The sequence below is a fragment of the Oculina patagonica genome, chromosome 14 (assembly GCF_052425735.1).
Source record: "Oculina patagonica isolate OP01 chromosome 14, crgOcupat, whole genome shotgun sequence".
NCBI lineage: Eukaryota > Metazoa > Cnidaria > Anthozoa > Scleractinia > Oculinidae > Oculina > Oculina patagonica.
Window position 1 is genome coordinate 11,294,043 of NC_135771.1, and position 16,845 is coordinate 11,310,887.

The 16,845-nt window shown below is 38.6% G+C and overlaps 1 protein-coding gene across 3 annotated transcripts in view; it reads right to left on the bottom strand.

Moving 5' to 3' along the window:
• The window catches only part of LOC144637501 (uncharacterized), a 39,348-nt gene that overhangs the window by 16,299 nt on the left and 6,204 nt on the right, over positions 1–16,845 (bottom strand). Inside the window, exons 1-8 of one of the 3 annotated variants that reach the window (XM_078496568.1) lie at positions 10,135–10,155; positions 8,090–8,271; positions 7,892–7,956; positions 6,027–6,139; positions 3,002–3,070; positions 2,688–2,828; positions 990–1,021; positions 385–479 (exon numbers count right to left, since the gene is read on the bottom strand). In XM_078496568.1, the coding sequence (XP_078352694.1) occupies positions 385–479; positions 990–1,021; positions 2,688–2,828; positions 3,002–3,070; positions 6,027–6,139; positions 7,892–7,956; positions 8,090–8,166 (592 nt within the window). In that variant the 5' untranslated portion in view covers positions 8,167–8,271; positions 10,135–10,155. Of the gene's footprint in view, positions 1–384; positions 480–989; positions 1,022–2,687; positions 2,829–3,001; positions 3,071–6,026; positions 6,140–7,891; positions 7,957–8,089; positions 8,272–8,491; positions 8,680–10,134; positions 10,156–16,845 lie in introns of those variants that run through there. The other 2 variants (XM_078496567.1, XM_078496566.1) reach the window with 2 other exon arrangements.

Consider the following 16,845-nt stretch of genomic DNA (forward strand, 5'->3'; position numbering starts at 1 on the left):
TGTACTGGTAATGTAACGGCAGGATTTTAAACTGTGACACTGGGATAGCACCTCACTGTACTCTTAATTTGGAAATTATTTTATGTGCTCACTGCTTATAAGCATCATCGATCAAGCTGCTAATTTTAAACTAAACTTCACAGAAGTTTACTTCTAGCCTACACATAGCTAAATAGTCATATCTACATAACTCAACTAACTATGAATCAAAACTTAATAATGTTTACAGCTCTAGGATGTGTTTAATTTATTTCTGATCTAACTTAACTAACTTCCTCAGGCTCTAATCCCTTGTAAATGTTTCCTCCCAAACCCTTTCTTCCTGTCAGTTAAAAAACAAAATAAAACAGAACAAAAAGTTGCTTTGGTGCAAGGAATTTTTACCTGTCGTAGCTGGTCCATCCTTCCATCCTAGTGGCTTCTGTACAAGTTCTAGTGGCAGCTGTCGAATCAGAACTGATGATGTCTCAAAGTGTATCCTTTGAAAAAATAACACAAAAAATTAATGGGGGCTTGTAGGACATACATTGAACTGTACTTAATATACGTGTACTGGTATGTTCAATACCCAACTGCTATCAATAGAACAAAAAATAATTTGATCAAACAAAATATTATAGTTAATGATGCAAAAAGATTGAAAATCATTGTCAACTTGGCTGGAAATTAATTTCTTATTTCTAAAATGATGCAAGAGTAAACAAGCAAAGGAACAAAGGAACAAATGAACCAACAAACAATTAAACAACTGAATGGATGAACAAACAAACACACACAGTCGACTTTTTCCCTGATTTTTCTTGATAATTAAACTCAAAAGATACATGTATTGCAAGGGTTTATTTGTGTCTATTTCTGAAACAAATATCCTTTTTTAAGCAATAGACTAATAGCTCACTTCCTTTAAATTAAAGGAAGTGAGCTACAGCTACATGATTGGGATTATTCATGTAACTATCCCTGAACATTAATTAATTTAACTACCTTACCTTTCATGTTCAAATCCCATGAAAACAGCCCACTGAAATAAAAAAAGTGTACATAAGAAAAGAAAAGGGTTTAACAGGAAATTGGTCTGGCATCATACTTGTGCTTTTACAGAGCGTTTCACAAAACTTTTGACAAGCGGTTTGCGAAGTTCGTTTGAAACTTCCGAAGTTCGCCGCGAACTTGGGAATTTCATTACGTAGTTGTCAATCAAATTGCGAACTTCGAAACGAAGTTGCAAATTTCACGTGCAGCTAAGTTCGCAAGTTGCGAAGTTCGAATTGCTTTCAACGAGACAGTTCCAAGTCTTCCGTCTATTTTCGATTGTAATGGCAGACTTGCCGAATTGTATTGCTGTGTTTAGGGGCAAAAAGGACGAAAAACATATGCATAGCAGCTAATGTTTGAATTACTCTCAGCGAACGGAATTATTTACAAGTAGACTTCAGCTGAAACGTCTCACTTCGGATCAAGTCGATATGATGTTTTCAAAGAAACTAAGCTTACCTTTCGATGCAAAACACTTGCTGATGTATCAAGTTGATTTGCTGCAGGAAGAATCACCACTCCCATTTAATTTGAGGTATTAAAGAGTGCAGAGCGAAGAAATATTTGTGAAACTAAAACCAGCAGAGAACTGCAGTCGAAGGTGGAAATGCGCAACGTGGAAATGCGTTTACGTATTTTTACCACCGAGAAGTTTCGTTCGTTTTTTACTTCTGATCAGTCTATGACAATTAATTTTCTTTCTATTGTGGCATTTCAATCGAAAATAGACAGAAGATGTACTTGAAAGCAACTCGAACTTCTCATCTTGCGAACTTAGCTGCACGTAAAATTCACAACTTCGTTACGAAGTTTGCAATTTGATTGACAACTACGTAATGAAATTCCCAAGTTCGCGGCGAACTTCGGAAGTTTCAAACGAACTTCGCAAACCGCTTGTCAAAAGTTTTGTGAAACGCTCTGTAAACAAACATACTTCTTTGCTTCACAGTCATCAGATTTTGTTTATCACTAGTGGGAGGCGTGGTGGCCTAATGGTTAGCGCACTAGACTCCAGATCAAGCACTTCAGATTTGAGCCCCGGCCTGGCAGGGGCACTGAGTTGTGTTCTTGGGCAAGGCACTTAGTGATACATGTAACTATACCTGCCAACTCTCACGCCTTAGGCGTGAGTCTCACGCCTGCGAGTTGAAAACTTTGATCTCACGCCAACTCACGCTTACGAACCAATTTCTCACGCCTAGTCGAAAAATGTGAGTTATTACAGCCATAAATGGCACACTTTCCAAAAATATGTGAACTCAAACCAATGTGAGAAACGAAAACTCCACGTAAACTGATCATGAGTTAATGAAGATATTTTCCCCCAAATCTCAGAGTTTTGACAAGAAAAGCATTGAGAATGTGGTCGTGTTTAGCAAACACGTTCTGGGACTGTGTTCGGGATATGTTTGGAACGTCTTCGGAATACTTCGGACATCTTCGGGAATCTTCGGAAATGGTCGTGTCATCTCCGGAAATCCTCGCTATCTCAGGATAAAAATCTTACGCCTTTGACCCAGAAAAAGTTGGCAGGTATATGTAACTCGCATTATGATAGTGCCGGCTAATTTAACCTGCGATAGACTAGCATCCTATCCAGGGGGGAGTAGAAATACTCCTAGTCGCTTCATGCTACTGAAACCAAGACTTACCCATTTGCTTTCCTGAGTAACAGGTAATTCCAGTGGGGTGTTCTCGATAATGTCCAACATGGCCTGACGTGCTTTTTTACGGTATTCTGCAACTTCAGAAACCTTTGGCCACACAAAGCTTCCACCCATCCTGTAGTTCTCCTGAAAAGAGGATTAACTTCTGCTAAAAACTAAGCCGCAACATTTTAAGTTGCCCTTTTACTTGAAATTATAGGGTGGCGAATGGTAAATTTGAGACTTGAGGATATAGCAAAAACCTGCCTGGTTGCAGATATTTTGTGTATGTATATAGGAAAACTATTCATTGTTCTTACCGTGTCATCCCAAGACATTTCATCCACACCAGTTTCAAACAGTGTCTCAAAGTAGAAATTTATCCTTTCCTAAAATAGGAAAAGTACATACATGTATATAAATATTACTAATAATTGAATGAACATCATAAACTTCGTGTACTAGGTTTTTCCACAAAAACTCCACACTTCCCCAACTGATGACATAATTTGGGGGAATTCTTTGGTAGGAGGGGGTATTGTGAACAGGACGGGGGGGGGGGGGGCTTCCATAAAAAAAGGACCGTAATTTCTGGCAGATTACCCGCGGGTTATACGTTAATTTTTCAGTAAACTGCCGCTGCTGCGGGTAATAGAGTGGTGCGGGTTATCTGATAATTTGTTAATCTTCCCGTAAGTATTAAACAATAATTACAGTACTGACAGAAGATAAAACAGAGATAAGAGTCAGTAAATATACGCTTGCCACAAACCTATGTTGTAATAACTCGTTTGTTTAATTGAGAAACACTTCCTATCGCTTCTTGTATCGTGCTTTTCTTAATGTCGCCTAAATAGTTAGCAGCCGATGTAAGTTGGATGAAAACATTAAAAACATTCCATACAAATTTTTTCCCTACGTGTTTGTGCTTCGATAATTTCCTTACCTTGTCAATTTCATAGCTTTTGTTTAAAAAGATTCACACCTAAATGCGTTTCTGCTTTATGAAACAATTTTATTGTGGAAAACACAACTAAACTGAAACATGATGCCGACGTTTGTCCGCACGTGCGCGTGCAGTATAAACATAGCATTGACTGTGATAACAAATGCAAGAATACTCGATGCATCAGCGAAATATTCCTAGCTAGCGCTGCCTTGAGTTATAGAGTATTTTCCCATTTCAAGCAGTTTCTTAGACCTAGTAGAACCTGAGATAAATAAATATATCAGTGATCTGTTGAATTCACGGCGCCGCCGCATAATTAGTGGAACGTGATGAAAAATATAATTGTCGGCGCGTGTGTAAACAAAACTTTGACAAGTGTAAAAATATTACGAAAATACTTGACGCATCAGTGAAAAATTTACAGTTAGCACTGCCTTAATATAAAAAGCATTTTCCCGTTTCAAGCGATTTCTAAGACCCAGTAGATCCCGAGATATTGTTTTTTGGAGAAAATTGCGAGCCGAATCGTCCCAGCTTTCTCTCAACGTAACAAAAATGGCGCTCGACAATCGATTGCTCCAACAACGAATGATTCACATTCTGTGAGGTCTTAAACATTAATACATTGGATATTTAACTTGTAAAATCAAACTTATGAAAGTAATGGCCGAGGAGAGTGTTTTTAACTGCCCAATTGGTGGCCAAGTAGCAGAAACTTTTATCTTCTTTCACATGGACACGAGCATGAAAGGCATAGAAATCACTTCAAATGTGTGAGTTCTCGCACTATTTAGCATAACTTTCCTTGTTTTTGGGTGCGGGTTATCTGCCAGTGCGGGTAATCTGCTGAATCTTTTTTCTCATTTTGGCAAAATTCGACCGGTGCGGGTAATCTGCCGTGCGGGTAAACGGCCGGAAATTACGGTAGGTAGTCTAGACTGATCATCATCAGGCATGAAAAATGGCCTCTTTTAAGGGTCAAAAAGAGCTTGAGTGATGTCCATGGGGGACTAAATTCAAGTTTCCCAACAAGCATCCCCCTCTCTCCAGAAAGAGGGCTTAAGACGGATTCCGCTGAAAGTTCGAGCAATGAGTGCGAAAATTAAGTACCAAAAATCTACTCATTGCACGGCAACATTTTGTATACTATTTAAAAGATCTCATCGAAATTCATTTGTCTTAGTGACCCCGCAATTAAATTCTAAAGCATTCTCGAGAAAATTAAAGTCAAACCTCGAAAAAATGTATAAAACATGCGCCATTTTGTTTTGAACTGGCGCGAGACGTCCGTTTTAACTGAAATAAAGACAACTTCAAATCCATTTTTCTCTCGCGGGGTCAGCTTGAGTGCTAAATTTTTGGCAGGTTTTTGTTAGCTGTACTAAAACTGTTGCCATGATAAGAGGTCTTTTTGGTAACTTTATTTTTGCCTGTATTGCTCGAAAATTGTGCGGAAACCATCTTAAACTCATATCACTCCAACTTGAGTCAAATACCCTTGTCATAGGGTTTTGCTAAAAGCAGGCCCGCGGCCCACGGCCCGCGGTCCACTTTGCGGCCCGCGGCCCGGCGGCCCACCCCACAGCCCGCGGCCCAGCAGCCCACCTCACGGCCCGCGGCACCTGTAAGCTTAAATCAAAGAAAATCCAAAGTCGAATCTTCAGGAGTCTTCTTCATCGAAAATCGAACGTGAACTCACTTAACATTGAAAAGGAAAATACTTCAGTCTTACCCACAATTTCAGCTCATTCATATAATGAACACCAACTTTGACGTATGGCTGGTCTTTTTTTGGTATTTGTTGACAGATATTTCTTCATTAAACACGGTTTTACCATGCATTTTTGTGTGACAACAAGGACGTGCGTTTGCAGAACGTTCGTAGCTTAGTAACCAGGCATTCGATCCGACGTCAATATGAGACTGGGGCGAGAACGAAGAAGCAAAACAAGATGGAGGCTTTCGGGTTTCGTTGCTATCCTATCGATAAAAAGAGATTTGGGAGCCATCCGTTCAAGAGTTTCATAATCAGTTTGGCGAATTTGCGATCAAAGTGCAAAAAGGGGAAGAAACAGTAAGTCATGATCCTCGTCTACTACGTGCCCACGCGAATACTTGTTGCTCGTGTAGAAAATATGGGCCATTGTCGGCACTTCAAACAGCTTTTAGGGGTATATGTATATATAGGTGGGCTGCGGACCACGGGCCGTGAGGTGGGCCGCCGGGCCGCGGGCCGTGAAGTGGACCGCGGGCCGTGGGCCGCGGGCCTGCTTTTAGCAAAACCCCTTGTCATAAGCTTAAGGTCGGGGCAACTCCCACTATAATACGCTGTGTACAGCACCCACGTGTCCTTTTATTATCAGTTTATTACACCACAAAAACCTCAGACAACATACCTTCAAGAGCCCTGCAAGCACAAGTTTATTGACATAAACGGCTGCCGTGTGACCAAAGTAAAATATCAGTGGAAGGCGAAGGCGGTCAGGGCATTTATAAAAAGCTGACTCATCTAGAAAAAGAATGATTTAACAAATATGAATATTTAACAGATAAGAGTGCCTGATTTTGTACATTATTTTAGGGTAAAATAATATTTTTGCGACAATTTTTGGGATGAATTGTGCTCTAAGAGGATCTTTTAAAGGTCTAAAATTGATTTTATGGGTTTGACATACCGTAAAATTCCGGTTTAAGCCCCCCGCTAAAGCCCCCCGGAATAGGCCCATCACCGGAAACAAAAAAATACATCCGGTTATAAGCCCCCCGGAAGCCCCCTCTACCGGATGACAGTCTGAACAGGGCTATTTTTTGTGTCAACGTCGTCACCTCCCGAGGCTCGTTTCGACGTTTTTTCCTCCCAGCCCCCCGTGCCCCCCGCAGCCCACCCACCCTACGAAGTGAAGCCCAGGGCAAACGGAATTCTACGGTAGTTGTGGTATTTCAGAGTGTCTATTTATGTTAATGGGAATATTTTTGAAGTACGGCGTTAAAATTACTTCTTCATTCACGCCCTCCCTATCTCATTTTTGCCTCAATTACACAATTTTGTACATCCAAGACCCTACCTCTAATGAGAATATTTTAGATAGATTGTAAAGCTCAATTTAATAAAAGATGTCTCCCAAATGTGTCATTTCGTAATCATTTCATTCTGAAGTATATAGCCCCCCTGGGAAGCTCACGTTTATAATTTTCACAGATTTCAGTTTTAACACCTAGATTGAAGAAACTAATGGTGCATTTAGCATGTTTTAATGGCCTCGTAAAGTCTGTAATTTCATCATTCCTTTTATTGAAGGGTGTGTTTCACGGCTGTAAAAATATACGTCAGGAAATGCAATATTGTGATTTTAGATTAAAGTCTGCAGCAATGCTAACTGAAAGTAGATATCATCGACTGCATCTATAAAGAATGTAATAAATGATAAAAATCTTGAATTTTTTTAGCCATATGACGGTGGTTATGTTCTGATCAAATGGAAAATTTAAGATTTCTCATTGTATACAAAATTTACAAGGTGTTTCCCTACAACAAAGGAAGTTTTCTTGATATACACGCAGCAGATTACTTTTTGTATGTAAATATTTTATAAACATATTTCACAATTGCCAGTACATCTGCTCGTCTAACAATACAATTAATATAAATATACATGTAGTAAGCTCGCCCTTCAAAATGAAAGTAAATCGATTGTACTTTCTATTTCGTTTAGATCGAAACCTCAATCACGAGCCTTGCTGTCACACTGGTATTTTATGGAACGGGAAGTTTAGAGATCTTTACCAAAGAACTGTAATGTATTTGCATACGCACGAATTTATACAATTGAATATATTTAAGCGACAGTAAGCGAATAGACGTTAAACGAAACTTCTTTTCAAGCAGACGTACTTCACTTTTGGTTAAAAAACAAATATTGAATGATCTGTGTGTATATGATAGATTCGAGTGCAATGGGAGAATACATATACAAGATTCGTCAGCTTATGTAAATTTTCCGCACGTGGGTAAATTAAAAAAAAAAAAAGAAAACCTCGTCATGCTACACAGAAATAGCGACCTATCAGATCGGAGTCCGATCAAAAGGCCCATAATAACTCAATGAATGGGTATTTTCTATTCCTGAGCTTTACGATCTAGCAAAAATCTAGATATTTCCCAATAAAAGTGAAGAAATGTGACATTTCGAGTGTGGATATAAACCCCTGCCGCGCCGCTCGCGCGCTAAATCAGCAGAGATCAAGAATAGCGATCGCTCACCTTTTAGACCCGTAAATAACGTCTCATACAGATCATAAGAGTTCTCAAAATATTCCTTGATTTCTCTGCAAAGGAATCAAGTTAAAAATTAGTTTTTTGCAGCTAACTTGTGCATAACCAAACAAAATGTCGAAAGCACATGCATGCGGTGTCTCATGTCGCTTACGTAACAGAACGCCAAAATGAAAATTCTCGTACCTCTTTGTGCAAGAAGAGAGATCACAAGGCTTCATAGAGTGAAGAACATGTTTGCCGCTTGGCTGAAATACTGCCATCCTGGAAGAAGTAGCCAACGATTGAACTACGGAAAGTTCAGCGCCCGGAGAGCCGTGGAAAGCCCGCTTGCTTGAATTGAAATTTCCGCTCACTTTGATCGTGACCTGCAGAGCATGCGTTCATAGCAACCGTTAGTTAACCAATCATAGAAGGGCATGGGGACGGGAAATACGAGAAATATAGCACAAGGGGAAAGCATTCGCAGATGTTTTTATATTATAATTCTTCTTGAGAACAAATTTGGCCAACCACGGAACGCAAAATAAGACAGTTTCGAACGTTTGCAATGATGGTCTAACTCTTACATGTAAAGCTAAGACTTACAAATGCCTTTTGCTCCCACACGCACTACAGTACAAAGGCAACTTCGCTTCCAAATTCTATTCGTCGCTGGGACGCAATTTCTCTACAAAAGGCCTCTTCTTTCAGCTATCGCGCGGTCTGTCCCGCTAAACTCACGCTAAATCGCCTGTTCTGCTACAGCCTAAAGCAAACTGCCACTGACATCGACTGTCTTTGTAATTCTAATCAAGCCGTCTAAACTGTCATTTTAGCTTATTAATTTTCCACCCACGCCTAAGGACAAAAACCAAATTGGCCAATACAGAAGCGGAAAGCCCGCTTTATGTAATATTAGAGCCATTTGGAGGAATGGAAAGGGATTAATATTCTGACTTATTAATTGAAGTTCCGAATGTTTTAACTGCAATTCCACGCAATGGGATTTTAAAAACACTCGAAAGAACAATTTCTTTTTCTACTGGTACGGTGCGGCCAGCAGCAAAGTGGCGAGAATAGCGGAGACCGCTTCAAGAAAACCGCTAGCTACACAGTTCCCTGATTCCCCGCCAAACTAAAAAAGAAATATTAAGTTCCTTCTTGTGTCAACAAAACTTTCTGTTTGAAATTTTACCTCAAATAATATTTAATGTTCTTTTAGTCGGTGTTTGTAAATATATATATATATATTTGGGGGGGGGGGGGGGTTAATGCGCAAAGATTATCTGTGCATACATGCACATAGCTGAGGAAAACTTCTACATTCAGTTCAAATATAATATTGTTGTCTAAATGGAGGGTGGCTCCATAGACCGATTTTATTGTGCAACTACTCCAACTAAGGCCACCCAAGCAAATTCTTTTCAAATTGACCAATAGTGGAGATGAATTTTTCAACAATGACACGAGCATGGGACAAAGAAAAATTCTGAGTTCCCGACGGGAATCGAAAACCCATGGCCTCCCAAATACCGTCCAAGTCCCATGCTCGTGTCCGATTGTTGAAAAATTAATCTTCACTATTTATCACCGAGCTTAAAATTTAGCATCTTTATTATTTACTACACACTTGATGATTTCGACATTGTAACAGGGGCGTAGCCATCTTTTTTAAGTTTTTTTGGCTTGGCCCTTTTTTTTGGGTTTGGGGGGGGGGGGGGGGGGGGGGGGTTTTTTTTTTTTTTTTTTTATTTTTTATTTTTTTTTTTTTTTTCTTTTTTTTTTTTTTTTTTTTTTCTCTTCTTTTTCTTTTTTTTTTTTTTTTTTTTTTTTTTTTTTTTTTTTTTTTTTTTTTTTTTTTTTTTTTTTTGTTTGCGGGCCCCGCGCCCCCCCCCGCTAATGCTGTAAATGGCCCAGCTCACCACGAGGTCTCTGATGCACCCAACCCTAACGTGAGCTTGCAACTCGCAGGCTAATCGGTTTGGGCCCGCGCTATCGAAACAACCATTTGACCACAGGACCTTTTTCTGACCCACCCTACAGATAGCTAAATTTTGTTGTTGTTCTACTGTGCAAGCTCTTGTTAAATTCTATATGAAGCGTTGTGAAGGGGCAGCTAGTTAGGAAACGCCATCCCTTCTATGGCATGGTTAAACTATTTAAGTTTTGCAACACGGATTAATTAAATTATTCTAGCCTCCTGTTCTAGCCTTTGAAAGCGGCCGGGTTTCTTCGCTCGGCTTAGTTACCTGTTGATCGATGCAAAAGCGACCGCTACCTGGAACCTTTAAATAATATTCGTCTGTTGTATCAGTCGAGCACTTCCCTTGCAGTTTTAATCGAATCGTGACAAGGCAGTTTTCGGCATCAGATAGCGATTACTTTAATAATGAATGAGTTTGCGGTCATTTTTATTCAAAACTACAAGCAAATAATTGGTCGGCGAATTCAACCATAACGCTCTTGTCTTCAATATTTGATGTGCTCTTAAGGTAGGCTAGTTTAGGGATTAAGCGGCTTTAACTGGCTGTCTCAGAAAAAAAATTGTGCTCTTAGTAGCATTAATGTAATCCAAGAGGAAATAATTTTTCTCTTGTGTAATTTCGAAATAAGTTTGTTTTTGTTTCGACACTAAACTTTTTATCTGATGGATGATATCAGGCTGTGCACTCGCTGATTGGCTAAAAGCTTCGTTATAAGACGTATTAAAAACCGTGTTTTATTGTTCTCATGCTGAACATGAACGATATTATACTGTCATACATTAAAACTCCCCGTTTCTTGAAAATACTTGAGAAATTAAGAAAACACTCGAGCTCACTCGCCTACGGCTCGTATTTTCTAAATTTCTCTACCGTCGCGTTTATGATGGTATAATACACGGTTCTGGCTTGTTAATTTCAGCGATATTTTAACCAAGTTGAACACAAAGTGAAGGTAGAACGATTTTCATTGAGTGTCGAAAGTTATTCGCGTTTGCTTTGGTTTTGCTTTATTACGCTTAGTGATTGGTTTAAAAATCTCGTGCCACTTTCTTCAAGCAATCAGAAGTAAAACCAAAACCAATCGTGACTCACTCACATACGTTTCCCCGCGCTTTTACGCTGGCTACGTGTACTATTTCAGTTGCTTCGAGTTTCGATTGATTCACTGGATTGTCTGCGTCCTTTGTGATTGAACAGAGCGATTACGTTAGATTTGGTTTTATGACACTAAAAAGAAAATCGCTTTCAAGAAGTCCTGTATAATCTTTATTTTGTGGGTAGTGTTAAGAAAGCAGTCCTCCCTCTCCAAAGCCTCTCTATATGCTACCTCATCCCCTTCCAATGTTCTAGGGTCCTTTGGCATAGTAAATGGCCCAGCTCACCACGGGCGCTCTAACCAACTGAGCTGCAAGAGACTCAACTGGTATCTGGGAGGCCATGGGTTCGATTCCCGTCGGGACTCAGAATTTTTATTTGTCCCATGCTCGCGTCATGGGTGAAAAATTCATCTTCATTATTTATCACCGAACTTAAAATTTACCATCTTTATTATTTACTACAAACTTGATGATTTCGGCATTGCTAGCTGATCCTAGCAGACCTAGCAGTCTGCAGGTCGCGTGTCACATATCAACCTAGTACATGGCCCAGCCCACCACGAGTCTCTCGTAGCTCAGTTGGTTAGAGCGCCCAACTGGTATCTGGGAGGCCATGGGTTTGATTCCCGTCGGGGGCTCAGAACTTCTCTTTGTCCCATGCTCGTGTCATTGTTGAAAAATTAATCTTCACTTTTTTTGTTCTCATTTGAAAATGTGAGATAAGCAACTGAGTAAATTCGTAGACTAAACTGCCTGAATCAGAGTTGAAACCATAGACAGTTTCCACTTGTTTGTGTCATTTGCCTATTAAAAAGACTAATTTGCCCACAAAACCAAAATTGTTTTATAGTGCAACAGTAATGTTGTTACTTGTTGCATTTTACATTTTATAAGATGATTTGAGGAGGAGCACAAACACTTTTAAATCAATTTTTAATTAAAAATTGTCATATTCTTAAATATATATAAATACTACTTCAGTTTACTTTATTAGATAAGGCGGGATTAACAACCGTTCCGCGATTGCTTTTTCCTGCAACTGGAATTTTTTCACAAAATGTTACAAAATTATACCCTGACCCAATACAATATTATTAACGATGTAAGGCGATGTAATTTCTCTGCCGTGTAACCCCAACAGGGAAGCTGAAGTAGTAGATTTTATTGGTTGGTAAGCAAGTCACCAGTTCGTTACCCAAAATAGTCGAGAAAGAAAACAGCTTATATAGATTAGTGCCACTATACTCACGGGTTTGTTTGGAGGCCTTGCGTACTGAAAAAGAAATACTCCAACTCCATCCCACCAAGAGAAGAGGGAATATTGCTGCACTAACTGGCAACTAACTTACGACATTCTATCCAAGCATAGCCCAAGCATAGCATAGTATGGCTAAGAGAATCCAAAAGTATACTGAAAAGTAGTCGATGGTGCAATTGGCAAAGTACAACGCTAAATGTTATCGAGAAACCCCTGCTCTCTGTAACGTCGTTTACAAATTGGTGGAAAATTTTCTTCGTTCAAAAAAATCGTTTCATTGGGTAGAGAAATTTAAAAGTTTATCGGTTGAGAATTTTAGTCTCTTGAGAACTCTTTGTCAGTCGTTATTCAGTGATCGAGTAAGTAAATTAAACACCTTAAGGTGGCCTGCGGGTATTTATGAGGCTGACAGTTCCCTCTTTCAAGCGCGTTTTAAAACGGCAAAACGTGAAGCGATTGCTTAGATTTTTGAGAATCTGAAAAAATAATGTTTAAATTATATAAAATGATAAATTTTATGGCGATCAAACGCGATTTGTTAAAGTTATAAGCGATTTTTGGAAGCCTTCGTTTTTAATAAAATGCGATTTTTTTGAAAATGCCACGGTGAATTTTTCTGTAATTACCTCAAAACGCTGCCAAACAGTTGAAGTTTACTCACAACAACTTACAGGAAAATCCACTCCGTAAATTTCCTGAACGAGCGACATCTTTATTTTGCCTTTAAAAACTGTTGTGTTATGCGTCTGACTTGACCGTCGCATAAATTTGATACTTATACTAACCCAGTACCAGCCAGTTTTGAGTCTAATGTCACCTTAATCTTGTGTGTAAAAGTTAAAAAGATCGTGTATATACATCAAATGTTAGCAGTCAATAAAGATGGATGGTTTTCAGCCGAATTTTTAAAAATATCAAACAAATGACGTTATTTAGAATTGCGGAAAATTTGTCGATTTGTTTTTCATTTTTTTAAAGCTGCAGCTAGAACAGGATATTGCAAAGATTTGTGCCGAGTTTCAGCGTGTTCCTATCATACGGTTTGAAGAATTTCGGTCGGAAAGTCAGGTACATTTACTTTCCAAGATTTGGTCGCTTTGTAAACCCCGCATTTCCAATGAAATTATACTGTTGTTTTCGAAGAGAGGCGTTGCTTTCAAATTCCGCACGATCTTCTGCCACTTGGAAATAACACAGCCTGAAATAGTTACTACTAAAATGACAAATACCGTTCCTGCACATGTATTCCCTGACGGTAGAAGATCGTGCGGAATTTGGAAGTAACACCTCAATTATCATCGATATTTACAATTCATATTTTGTCTCCATTTTTGCAATAGTCAAGCATGTCGCTAAGGAAAGCGTTTGTCGGTAATTCTTTGCTAAACAAAAGTTTTATAGCTACATTGAAAATCATACAATTGGCAAACAAAAACTTGGTTTGCGTATTCAGCAATAAAAACCAAACCTAAATAAAAAAAATGTATACAACTTTAAACAACAAGAGCTTACAGAACACGTTTTTGCTCATAACGATCACTTAAACCGCTTTTTCAGCTGAACTCAGGGTTACGCTATATACGGCGGATTTTGTCATGGTAACTGCACTCGACTCCTTTTTGTTCACCGGTGCTTTAGTAATAAGTCTTTAAGCCTGCCTTCGGTGCACGCATTTCTAAAAAGAGTGTTCCAAATGGTTGTTGAGTCATTAGTCCAACAAAGTCCAACGAGCAGTTGTTGTATACGTAGGATATGTTGGTGAAAAATTCGAAATGACGAGACCCTTGAATTTTGGTGAAAACTCTACACGCGCATTTTTTGAAGGACCATTCAACACAACGATCTATGCAGTTTTTGCAACGTTTTACGTAGAGAGATCATGAAAACATTTGAAAAAAGTGCTTAGTCTTGATCTCAACCTACCTGACTTTCTCTATGAAACAAACAGTCTGAACCAACTAAAATAAGGACGGTTATTTTAAAACCAAATTGACGACGTGGAATATGCTGAAACTGTTGTCGCATTTTTCTATTGGTTGTTGATGACACTTGACGTTTGTGATTGGTTGCCTTGAGATGATATCTTCTGCCCTTCTGTTTACTTAGGGATTCATATGACAATTTTTTTGCTCCTTTAGCAACGTAAAATTTATAGTAAAATTAAAGAATGTCACATTTTGGTAAGATCCGAAAAATACTAAATAGCAGCCAGCAGTTTTTATGATCAAAATGTATAAAATAGGGTGTCATTCTATTTTTTTGCTGTATTTTGCGAACCAGTTATTTCTATTTAATTTCATTTGCGTGTGTGTTTGCGTGTCAAGTTTTTACGGTTGCGTGAAATTCTTTGGCAACGGCGATGATTTCACAAGCATGTAAAAAGGCAGGCGAGACTGAAGTAAGGCCATGCATATTCTGAATTATATGTGGTAAAATAAATGAATGTTTGTTGTAAGATAGAAATACTAAAAAAGCAGCAACCAGTGAACGTAAACTATCACAAAGGATGCAATTCATACTTTTTTGTTGTATTGGGTCGAACCTGTTATTTTTTTTAGCGTGTTTGGTGTGTTTTTACGGGCGAATGCGGGGACACAAGATGAAAAAAGGCAGGCGAGACGAAGAAGGCCACAATATATGTGGTAAAATAAATGATTTTATTTTGTAGATACGAAAATACTAAAAAGCAGCAACCAGTATCAAAGAACGTAACTATACACAAAGGGTGCAATTCTACTTTTGTAGGGCATTTCGAACCCGTTAATTGTTTTTTTTTGGTGTGTTTTGCGTGTGTTTTTACGGTTGCGTGAAATTCTTTGGCAACGGCAGTGATTTCACAAGCATGTAAAAAGGCAGGCGAGACTGAAGTAAGGCCATACATATTCTGAATTATATGTGGTAAAATAAATGAATTTCACTTTGTTGTAAGATACGAAAAATACTAAAAAAAGCAGCAACCAGTATTCATAATGAACATGTAAACTATACACAAAGGATGCCATTCCTTTTTTGTTGTATTGGGTCTATTTCGAACCTGTTAATTTTATTTTGTTTTGCGTGTACGATTTAAGGTTTTGATACGCTATCGTGTTTCACAAGCACGTTAAGGTGGCCCGCGGGTATTTATGAGGCTGACAGTTCCCTTTTTTAAGCGCTTTTTAAAACGGGAAACCGTGAAGCGATTGCTTAGAGTTTTTAGAATCTGAAAGAATAATGCTTAAATTATATAAATTGATAAATTTTATGGCGATCAAACGCGATTTGTTTAAGTTATGAGCGATTTTCGGAAGCCTTCGTTTTTAATAAAATGCGATTATTTTTAAAATGCCACGGTGAGTTTTTCTGTAATTACCTCAAAACGCTGCCAAACAGTTGAAGTTTACTCACAACAACTTACAGGAAAATCCACTCCGTAGATTTCCTGAACGAGCGACATCTTTATTTTGCCTTTAAAAACTGTTGTGTTATGCGTCTGTCTTGACCGTCGCATAATTTTGATACTTATAATAACCCAGTACCAGCCAGTTTTGAGGCTGATGTCACCTTAATCTTGCGTGTAAAAGTTAAAAAGATCGTGTATATACATAAAATGTTAGCAGTCAATAAAGATGGATGGTTTTCAGCCGAATTTTTGAAAATATCAAACAAATGACGTTATTTCAAATTGCGAAAAATTTGTCGATTTGTTTTGTATTTTTTTAAAGCTGCTTGAGTGTCGTAAAACCAAAACCAAAGTTATTACTCTGGCCAATCACAAACGACACAGACAATCCAGTGAACCAATCAAAACTCGAAGCAAATACATGAAGCCGGCACGAAGCGCGGGAAAACGTGCGCGAGCGAGTCACAATTGGTTTTGGTTTTAGTTCTGATTGGCTGAGAAAGAGGCGCGAGATTTTTAAGCCAATCACTAAGCGAAGCAATGCAAAACCAAAGCAAACGCAATTAACTTTCGACACTTAAGTGAAAACCGCTCTATATACACAGTATTAAAATGTAAGACCCGGAGCAGTACATTCGGATTGTTCTGCATAATCTTTATAGCATTGCAATGACATAATCGCAATATCTCGACATGATTCATTTTACAAAATCTGAAACGTTGTTTCAAAAGGTTTCTTTAGGAAATTTTTCTGAAGGAATTCAAGTTCTATTTTAATGAGCTTCGCAACGTCATCACAGAAAGGCACTTTTTATGTGGCAATATAAGAAATAACAATTTCATTATACCTTTATACTGATGCCCATGCCCACAGATCAATTTTGCCCTCGAAATCCGGCAAAATTCCAGAGAGTCCGGGGGCAACGAGCGTGCACTTTTTAAATCTTCTTTGCTGCAATTTGACGCTGAAAATGTTGTCAAATAATTTTCCTCCAAAATTTTTCGGACATGCATGTTTGAGTTTCATTTAATCTAAAAAGTTAAAATGTGAGTCCTTTTTTAAGGAGAATGGTAGTTTATTGCGTAAACGTGCAGTTTTACAGACAATTTAGAAAATTTAGTGCTTGGTTATGTTATACGTTTTCCGTTGTACAAATACGTACATGAAGTAGCAATTCAGTAATGCACCAGTCAATATAAACCCCCGCACCCCCCCGGCCGGGACATAGCGGGGCATT